General features: G+C 53.0%; 1 protein-coding gene across 1 annotated transcript; it reads left to right on the top strand.

Moving 5' to 3' along the window:
• Positions 1–756: 756 nt before the first annotated feature.
• On the top strand, positions 757–5,642 carry SFTPB (surfactant protein B; the record flags this gene model as incomplete). The annotated part of the gene is made up of 9 exons (XM_084234819.1): positions 757–867; positions 1,188–1,318; positions 1,753–1,824; positions 2,206–2,331; positions 2,921–3,073; positions 3,267–3,356; positions 4,256–4,439; positions 4,574–4,746; positions 5,556–5,642. The coding sequence occupies exons 1-9, from the start codon at positions 804–806 to the stop codon at positions 5,640–5,642; spliced, it is 1,080 nt and encodes a 359-aa protein (XP_084090945.1). The 5' UTR covers positions 757–803.
• Between the last annotated feature and the right edge of the window lie 5,180 nt (positions 5,643–10,822).

The following is a 10,822-nucleotide window of genomic DNA, read 5'->3' on the forward strand; positions in this document are numbered from 1 at the left end:
CACTGCCCAGTGGGCCTGACCCCAGAGCCTGTGTGGCTGCAGGACGGTCTCTCCCGAACCACCAGCTAAGTCCCAGCCTCTCCTGGAGGGGACCCCAGGAAAGGAAATATGAAAGCATTCCCCAGACAGGACTGCCTGAGTGTCACTCAGGAAATCTCAGCCCCCACAATTCCTGTCTCAGACTCTTGGGGCATTTTGTTTTCTCTGTTTCATGTAAGAGCTCTTGTGACTAATGGCAACCCTGTGTCCATAGAAATAGGGAAGTTTTCTGGGGGTGGGAATGTAGTGGGGATGGTGGGTAGGTGGCCTAGAAGGGTCCTGGGTTTGGCCCTCCGGTCCTTGCCCTGGGTCAAGAGCCAAGCAGGAAGCTCTTGAGAGCATTGCTCTTAAGAGAACAGAGGTGGCCTGAGAGGCCTGGGGTGGAGCTGGAAGGGGGATTACTCTAGCTGCCCTGTCCCTGCCTCAGTTTCCCTCCCAGAACCTAAAGAGGTGGGATTAGATATAGAAATTCAAAAGCCCACTGCTTGGAGGAACTCAAGAGCCCGGCCCACAGGAGTTAGGTCAGAGGGTAAAGGGAGCAGAATCAAGGCATCGGGCAGGAGACCAGGACCAGAGAGGCTTGGGGGGAGGGAAGGCAGGAGTGTCACTGCTGAGAAGAGGTGGGGATCAAGCACCTGCAGGGCTCTCCAGGGCAAAGGCAAACATTGAGATCGATGCTACTCCCACAGAGCCCTGCCCCCCACCCCCGCCCCCAGCTATAAGGGCCCCCACCCCAAGCACAGTGTCCAGGCTGTGGAGGGATCATGGCCAAGTCGCACCTGCTGCCATGGCTGCTGCTGCTGCCCACACTCTGTGGCCCAGGCACTGGTGAGTCTCCCCAGCTCTCCTCGCTTCTCTCCCACCTGGGGCCAGGTGTGGAGGAGACAGTAGGGCTATCCCCATCACTTACTGAGCACTGCTTTGTGCCAGGCATAATCTCCAATCTGTACACTATCCTCATTGTAAAGACAAGGAGGTTGGAAAGATGTAAAGATGGGCCAGTGGGCACTAGAGCAGGGAGACCCAGGGTTGTCTGACTCCCATGTATTTAATGTCTGTGAGCGCCCAGTAAAACTGGGTTTGGTGGGTGGGTGAAGTCAAGGTGCTAAAAGTGGTCTGGATCCCAAGGTTATTCTGGCCCCAAATAGAAGCTGTCGGGACCACCTCATCCGTGGCCTGTACCCAGGGCCCCAAATTCTGGTGCCAAAGCCTGGAGCAAGCACTGCAGTGCAGAACCCTGGGGTACTGCCTACAGGAAGTCTGGGGAAATGCGGAAGCCGTGAGTACCACCCAAGAATAGATAGACGCCAAAGGGCTCGGAGAGAAGGTGGTGGGTAGGCTCTGGATAGACCTGAGAGGTTGGAGCCCCCATAGGGGATAGGATGGGTGAATGGGATGGGATGGGATGGGATGGGGTGTGATGGGGTGTGATGGGGTGGGGTGGGGTGGGATGGGATGGGATGGGATGGGGTAGGGTGGGGTGGGGTGGGGTGGGATGGGATGGGATGGGATAGGATGATGGATGGATGGATGGGATGGGATGGGGTTGGGTGGGGTGGGGTGGGGTGGGGTGGGGTAGGGTGGGATGCTATGGGATGGAGAGCAGTTGCCTGTGCCTTGGAGCACCCTGTCAGTCTTTACCTAAAGAGCCTCATCTACCTGTGCTGGGATCATGCCTCCATATATACCCCCACATTGGGGCTCCCTTCCCAGGATGACCTGTGCCAGGAATGTGAGACCATCGTTCCGCTCCTCATCAAGATGACCAAGGAGGTCATTTTCCAGGTGATGAAACACAGATCCTGGATGCAGCCTGGGGTTCAACACTTGAGAAAGAGCAGGGAGAAAGGGTTAAGCCGTAAATGGGCTGGCTCCAGGCTGAGGATGTGGCCTGGCTGAGGACTCTAGGCACCTCCTGACCAGTGGAAAGCCCTGGCCCAGAGCTCAGCAGCACAGCTAGGGATGGTCTTTCCTGGGGGAAAATGTGGACAGCTGCTTAACTCCTTGGCACGCTGAACTCTGGTGCCCTGGGAAAGGGTGGCCACTGTGCCCTGGTGGTGGCCCTGTGTGTGGGGACTTGGAAGCGGGGGCCTTGGAGGGGTCAGACATCAGAGAGGTCAGGCTGACTCTCTCGCCTCTGTTCTTGTTGCCCCCTCTGCATCCCAGAACACGATGCGGAAGTTCCTGGAGCGTGAGTGTGACAACCTCCCCTTGAAGCTGCTCGTGCCCCAGTGCCACCAAATCCTCGACTTCTACTTCCCGCTGGTCATCAGCTACTTCCAGGACCGCATTGTGAGGGCCCACCCACACCACTTCCAGCCTGCCCTCCCAAACTGCACCCAATGCCCACTCACACCCACAGTTACGCACATAACCCAACCATCCAACACACACCCCTCACACTCTTACCCACATTCTCACATTTTACCCACTCTTAGACCTGCCTACAATAAGGCCGGAAGACTCAGTGCCCTCAGCCAGGCCCTGATCACAGGCCCATCTGCTCAGCTGTGTGCAGGCCTACAAACATTCAAGCACGCATGCCTCACACCCTCACACACATTGTCACACGCTCCCTCTGTCACAAACCCCACACACACTCACATGTACAAACATATCCTCACACACACCCATTTTTAAAAACACACGTTTACTCTCATTCACACACATTCCCAGGCACCCGTCCCAAAGTTCCCACACAGCTCTTTCTCTGTCTTCACTCTCCCCTGACCCCAACCACAGAGCCCCAACCCACGGGCCCCCACCCAGCAGGCACCTCACCATCCCAGCCCAAAGAGAGTGGCTCTGGTCCTGGAGTCCTTCAGCCTGAGCAAGTGTGGGCTTCCCCCTCAAATGTCCTGCACCCTGCATTGTGCCCTAGAACACAAAGGCCATCTGCGAGCACCTGGGCCTGTGCACAACCAGGTTTCCAGAGCCAGGGCAGGAGCCAGAGCAGCCGGACCCTCTGCTGGACAAGATGGTCCTCCCCCTGCAGACTGTTGCCCTCCAGTCACGGCCCGGGCCTCACACACAGGTGAGGGAGTCCCCACAGTGGTGGCCCCTCCACCAGATAGGTGGAAATCCAGAGAGGTAGCCAGAGGCAAGGCCAATGGACACTTGGGCCTGGGGGTGTAAGGAGGAGCTGGAGAGGGGAGAGTAGGGGAAACAGCAGCGAAGAGCCTTCTCCCTGTGCCCTGCCTGGTCTCCACCGACGATTCTCTCCCCAGGATCTCTCTGAGCAGCAGTTCCCCATCCCCCTCCCCTTCTGCTGGCTTTGTCGTACTCTGATCAAGCGGATCCAATCTGTGGTTCCCAAGGTGAGGCATCCCGGTTCACAGAAGCTCAACATGGCGCCCCCACCCCCCGCAGCTCCATTTATACCCAGCAGACCGCAGATGCAGCTCAGACCCAGTACCTGCCTGGCCTAGAGCACACTCAGCAAACATGAAGACCCCACTATAGGCCAGGCACAACGCCAGTGTCAAGTATAAAAATGGACAAGGCCAGGGCTTGTCCTCTGGCAGCTCACCATCTGATGGAGAAGCCCCAGTTGCTTTTAATTTTCAAAGGGAAAACTTCCACAGATGGGACTCCCCCCGAGCCCCCAGCCTGTGCCAAATTTGGAGTCTTCCAGACCTGTAGTGACATCACCCAGTAGTCCCATCAGCCCAAGGCTGCCGCCCTAAAGGGGGGCCCATGTAAGAAGCTGCCCATTAGCCTCCCTGAGCGTGCTTTGGGGCGGGAGCGATGTTCCGGATATTAGGTTCAAGCAGAGAATAGAAGAGGTGATGGACAGTGAGGGGAGAAGGGTTACTGCTGGTTGCTCAGGGACAGTCTCTGAGGAATGACAATTAAGCTGAGACCTAGAGAGCACGGCAAGCCCTGGGTCAGGAGGGAGAAGACAGGTCTGGTTCAAGGTCTGCCCCAGGTTGCAAAGGGTCCTTGGCAACACTCCCTTTCTGCCAGTTATATCCCTCTCTGCTCTTCTAGAGCCTGCGGAGTCAAAGCTGAGGCCATGGCCCGGCTCCATGATTTGTTTCAGGACTCTGGGGGAACCCCCTGGACTGTTCAGTGCACGCTGTCCTTATCTATAGTGTTAGGGAATGTCCTCCCAGAAGGGAACGAGGGAATGTCTACGAAGTGCCCCGTGGTGCTGGGCACAGAGTAGATCTTGCAAGGGAAGGTCCCATCCTGCCCTCTCTCGGCCCCTCCCTAGGGTGTGCTGGGCATGGCTGTGGCCCAGGTGTGCCACGTGGTGCCCATGGTGGTGGGCGGTATCTGCCAGTGCCTGGCTGAGCGCTACACTGTCATTCTGCTCGAGGCGCTGCTGGGCCGCGTGCTACCCCAGGTGGTCTGTGGCCTCATCCTCCGGTGTTCCAGCGAGGATGGCGCTGGCCTAGGTGAGCCTGCTACCCTGGCCCCTACTCTCATCCTCCCCTGCCCTGGCGCCACACAACCCTCCCTCTCCAGCCCACGTGCTGCACCAGTGAGGACAGGAAACTCAGCAGGACAGCCTTGGCTGTTTTCTCTCTAGCCCTCGCTCCTCTGCAGTCCCCGTCAAGAGATTGGCTACCTCAAGACTCCTCGTGCCGCCTCTGCATGCTTGTGGCCACCCAGGCAGGGAACAGCAGCGAGCAGGCCATGCCCCAGGCCATTCCCCAGGCAATCCGCCTGGCCTGCCTCGGCTCCTGGCTGAACAGGCCAAAGGTTCGTGGTGGGCTCATTAATAGAGGACCCAGGCCCTGGTTGGGGTGGAGGGGTGAGCCCAGGAAAAGTTCTCCTGTCAGAGATATGCAAGAGTGGGCTGGACCCCTACCTTTGAAGAGCTCAGGCAGGATGTGAGACAAACAGTGGTGGGAATGTAACTTAGGGTGAAGCTAAGGCCAAGAGTCAACTCTGGACCAAGGGTCTGGGCCCTGGAAGACCAGCAGGCCTCTCTAATGAAGAGCACAGCTAACTGAGATGAGTAACCCCAGGGCACCCTGGAGTGGGACAGACCCTGGTCCGGTCCTGTCCCCACTCCTTGTGCTGGTGTGACTCACTAAGGACAAAGCCACCTACAAGACAGCTGGGCTCAAGGGTCTGCAAGTCTCAGCCCTCGGAGTCAGTGACAGTAAATCCCCCCATAAAGGAAGATCTGAGGCAGCCTACTGACTCCTGCCAGGGGCAGCTTTCTGCCTGGTACCGCCTGCCCCATGACTTTCAGGGCCCCCTCTCTCACCCCACCAGCTCTCAAAGATTTGATGAACTTTAGGATTTCTTCCAGAACTGAAATTTGGGAGGAGGGGAAGCAGGTGGATTAGATTCTGCCCCTCTGCCTGGTTTAAGACCCTCTCTCTCTCCAGTGTCCCGGCTTGTTCAGTTGTATAGACAGAGCTTCTCAGTGGGGCCTGATGTTTGAGTTACATTGGGTCTGGGGAGCCCTGAAAGCATCCAGATAAGTGGAGAGGCCAGGCTGGCCATGTAGCACCAGGCCTAGGTCCCCACACCCAATCTGTGTCTATTTCCTTCCTCAGTGTGAGCAGTTTGCAGATCAGCACATGCCCCAGCTGCAGACTCTAGTGTCCAAGGGCTGGGATGCCTACTCTGCCTGCCAGGTATGACTCTCTTCACCCACGAAGCCCCTACTCTCTCTGGTCTGTGATCCTCAGAGGCTGCACAGTCCTGAGTGCAGGGCAGCCCCAGAGAACACAGACCCAGGATTGGGGGGTTGCCCTACCCCAACGTTTTAACATAGAAGAGGTAGTTTCAGAGTCAGGAAAAAGCCACAAAAGGGTAGAAAAAGATGGGAAGGGAGGGAGCAGTTTTAAGGAGTATAGTTTGATGCAATTATGGGATGGATGTTGCTCACTATGCAGTGTGAGCTGGTGGAGGTGCGGAGGTGCAAAGGATGTTCTGGGCCAAGCACCCCACCTCCTCCAGCTTAAAACCAGAGGCCCATGGCTTGGGAGTGTCCCAAGGGAGTCAGTGAAGTCACACCAAGAGCATCCACCAGGTGGCAGGTAGAGTGAGAGCTGCCCCTTCCAGGAGGACTCTCCTCAACATTTCAGAATTGGGAATGGGGGGCAGGGCACCAGGTCTCAGGCACTAATGCTGTCCCTGTGGCAGGTCCTGGGGGCATGTAAGACCACAGAGAGCCCTCTCCAGTGTGCCCACAGCTCCCATTTCTGACGAGAACTCAAAGCCCTTCCAGGTGAGTCCAGGCCTGCAAGTGAGGGGAGGTAGAGGGGGGCAGGTCCGGCACCCATCAGGATGGCAAGGGGGGATCCTCTGTTCCCCAAGCAGGAGCAGCCAGTCACCACTGTTGGCTGCTCCCTCCTCCTCCCTACAGGCCACACCCCAAGGATCCTGAGGGCTTCTGGCTGGGCCTTCATTGGAATGACCTGTTCACACCCTCTCAGATTCTAAGCTCCCAGCTAGCTTGCCCTGTCCCAGTGCTAGCCTGAGGCTCACAGCCTACCCTCTGGACTGGCTGATCTTCAGTATCTGATGTGTTTGAACCAAGACCAACCTTATCTGAAACTCAGGGGAAACTAGGCAGTGTTGGACATAGACCCCTCAGATGGAGGGATGGGTCACATGCAGGCTCTGTGACCAGTTGCCTCAGGGAAGGGAAACCACCCTAAGAGACGGACCCAGCAATGGTGGCCTTGAAGTGCCCCTGAGAGCAAACCCGTCCACTTTACAATTATTCTCAGAGCTGGCCTCTAACCTGACGGTCATTTATTAATTTATTGGATTTTTTTTTTTTTTTTTTGGCGATATAGTGTGTACCTGTGACCAGGTTACATTTCAGGGGAAAGGGTTATATATGTAAATAAAAGTGATCCCTGGCCCTCCTGGAGCTCACACCCCAGGGCCCACCTCTTCCGTCTGAAAGTAGGAAGCCCAGATATGGTCCTCAAACTACTCCAAATCCAAGCCAGTGTAGGAGGTAGTGGAGATGAAGTGTCAAGCCCGACTCAGACCTATCCCACAGGGGCCAGTTTAGTGTTACCGCCCCTCCCACTGAGGACAACTAGGGGCATCTGCAGGTCTGGAGCTGTCCAGGAGACTGGAGCCCTCACCTTCCCTCAGTGCTCCCAGCACCAGGAAGAGCTGACCCTTCTACCTCTATTGAAACAGAAAGAGTAGGTTGGCGTGGGAGGCCTGGGTTGTGGTCCCAACTCTGTCATCAAGTGACCATGGGCCCCCAGGCCAGACAGGTCACCCTCCTCTCTGACCCTCATTTTCCTCAGCTTCAATGGAAGAGTTGAGTGAGAAGGTCACCAGACTCAAGCTCTCCCACATGACAAGGCCCTTCCTCAGACTTCTTGCCTCCTGCCCATACTGAAAGAGAAGCCTTAACTCCTCCCCTCACCTTCCCCACCTCCTTTCCTCGAAACTACTTTAAACTGGTGAACCACAAATCCACAACTTGTACATTTAGTCCTGTTTGTCTTATCTATCCTATCTCCAACCACAGCCATTTCCGTCTTCTCCAGGTGTGAGGGCAACAGTACAATGTCTTACTGGAGGTCTGTGAGAGGAGGCTTCCAGCCAAGGCCAGCCTTCGTACCCCACCAGAGCCAGCCCAGCTCCTACCGGCCCCCAGGACTGCACTCGTCGGTCACATAGTCCTTTCCCGGCCCCAAGAGGACAATGGGGTATAAGCCAGGCCTGGCCTCATTCTGATTTCCATGTGTTCAAAATACTGGCTTTTATAATTGTTTTGCTGACACTTTCATACAATTCAAAATTCAGAATAAAAAATAGGAATATAAAGTACTATAAAAGATCAACATGAAATCCTTAAACTTTCTTTAAAAATCCAGAAATCTTTGGCACAGTCAAGGGTAGACATTGCAGTGTTTAAGCATGATGGGAAGGTGACTGGGCAAACTTTCGTATTGAAATACTCTGCTTGTATAAGAGTTGTCACTTTAAGATGTAAAAAGGAACTTTCTTTTTTGTCTGTTAGCTTCTAACATTTGTTTGAAATTCCATGGTGATTCCACTTCTGCTGATGTAGCGTAGTCAAAGCCCAGTTGGGGTTGCACTTGCCAGTTCTATGTAATGCAATATCTGTAACAATGCTAATAAAGTCCTATTCCTTGTATTAAAAAGGAAAAAGACACTGCTCTTTAAGATGTGCAAAAGCCATAGCCTCGCCCTCAAGGCTGCAGGACCGGGGGCCCACCTCACTCTCTTCCCTGGAGAAGTAGAGCCACACATCTTGCCTCTTACAACTGCCTCCAGCCTGCGCCCCCTCCCTACATGTCACCTGCACTCTCTCAAAGTCATCTGCACTTCTTGCTATGAAGAGGTGAGGTTAGGGTACTAAAACATCAAAGGAAATAAGCCCTTGGCATTGAAAACCTAAATGCCTGGAAACACCCATTTATTTATAAAAGAAGTTTTGTCATACTTCCTATTATAAAAGGAATACATGTTTGCTGTAGAAATTACAGAATCTGCAAAGGAAGAGTGGAAACCACCCACAGTCCTAGCAGACCCCAGGGAGAACTGCAGCAGGACTTTGACACCGATACAGACTTTTTGCCATCTGCCCCACCCACCCTCCACCACACAGGCACCACAGAGAGGTTTCTACACAATCTGCTCTTGACGTCACGATGATACATATAAACTCTTGGTCTCTGAATTTGAACTTTTAAGTAGATGTGTAAATCTGTAGCAGACTATAGTCTTGAGAGCCACTATTTCAATTATAACAAGGTCCTTGAGGGAAAAGTGTTTTTAAAAAAAAAGTTTGGAATGGAAGAGAAACTTCACTCAAAAGGTGAGTTTAATCGTTGGTAGAAGAGAACTGGCAGGAAGTGGCCAGAACTTTGGCTCAGAGGGTGCCCGAGACACACCCAACATCCTGTGCCCACCAGAGAAAAATGAGGAAGCAGCATCCAGAAAGGAAAAACTCAAGTCTGGTTGATAGGTAGATTGGTACAATATGTTGTTACAACTTCAAGTAGTCAGCTTCATGCCCACTCAAGGACAGCGGTGGAGAAAAGTCCTCTAGGGGGCAAAACGTCAAGCAGTAGTTCTGATTATTCACTATAGCAGGAGTGTGTGGCCAAGAATTACAGATCTAGACTAACTGATGGGCATTGCCAATGGCTTGGCAGGATGGTCAGGGATTCAAAAAGAACAAGATTGTAAGATTGGTGAAAAAGAAGTCTGGGAGAAGAGGTATATGGATAGACTGCTTGAATGAGGACACACTATGAATATTTGTGTTTCACATGAATGCCCACCAAAAGGCATCCATTGCAGAGGACACTTAATTATCAGGTATAGACAAATGGCATGCTCTGCAGATGTCAGTCAGCAGCCTTTCTCCAGTCATTCCCAGGGATATTCAACGGCTCATGAGCCATGGTGGTGAGGTTGGAAGCTATGCATGCTTCACCAGTTGATTTTCCCTTCCCCTGGTTTGACAAGTACTCTGCTGAGTATCTAAGCTGCCAACTGCAAGGATTAACTATTGAGTCTTCAATGGCACCAGTCCCTGTGGGGATCAACCAGCCACCTGGTTACCAAGCTAATTACCATCTTCCATCATGGAGAAGGCAGAGATCCAAACTGGGAAGAACAGCTTATTCTGGATGTGGATTTTTCTCCCCTGTCCATGTTTCTGCCAGCACCACCATACATGGCCTCATAGAATGCCTTAGTGGCCATGACATTCCACACAGCTTATATCTGACCAACAACTCCTCACAGCAAATAAGCATAGCTGTGGGCCCATGTCTATCGAATTAACTGGTTTTATCACACTTAACATCATCTGGAAGCAGCTAGCCTCACTGAAAGGTGGAGGGGCTTACTGAAGTCTCAGTTACAGTCATACCCGATGCTCTTATTTACAGCATGCAGCATATGCTTTGAATCAGAGATTACTTAGGGTTCTTTCCCCCATAACCAAAATATACAGGTCTAGAAAATGAATGAGTGCTGAAGCAATTGAGAAATTACACTGAGCAACCTTCTTGAAGAATTTATTTCCTTCCCAGCAACTTTACCCTCTGCTAATTAGTTCCCAGGAGAGGAATGCTTCCATCAGAGGACACAAAATATGTTCCCTCAATTGGAGGTGAGACCATTACCTGGAAACTTTGGGCTTCTTATGCTATTGAAAGGGGAAGTATAATCCATTTGTCAGTGACTGATCCTGAAGACCAAGGGAAGATTGGGTTGCTACTAAATAATGGACGGCAAAATGAACTCTGTTAAGAAAAAGTTAATGGGGGCCTCCCCAGTGGCGCAGCGGTTAAGCACTGGGTTGCGAAGCTGCCCGCAGCCTCTGCAGCACCAGTTCGATCCCCGGCTGCCAGGCGAGGGTCCCACATGGCACGCAGACCTCTCCTGCCGCCCGCTGCTCCCCTCAGCAGTGTACTTTGGTCTTTCTGCCTGTTTTGCTCTCTGCTCTGGCTCTGGTGAATTCTCTCACCCTCCTGAGCTTCTGACTGTACCCAGTGCATGTATAAATAAATAAATAAATCTTTAAAAAAAAGTTAATGGAAAACTACAGTAACCAAAAGAGGGGGCGGTCAGCATTAGTCAGGCCCTTAAAAATTAAAGGTTTGAGTCACTCTACCAGTTAGCCGAAGAGCAGGCTAAAAGCAAAGTAAATAGGGAAGTGGCAGCGTTAAGAAGGAAGCAACTGGGCCTCTCTAGTGGCCTAGCAGTTAATTCTCAGAACTATCACAACAGCCCAGCCATTACCTGAGTTGGATCCTACGTATGGCACAGCTGATCTCTTCCTGTCTTGCCGGCTGCTGTCCTT

Source organism: Talpa europaea (genome assembly GCF_964194135.1).
Source record: "Talpa europaea genome assembly, chromosome: 6".
NCBI classification, from domain to species: Eukaryota; Metazoa; Chordata; class Mammalia; order Eulipotyphla; family Talpidae; genus Talpa; species Talpa europaea.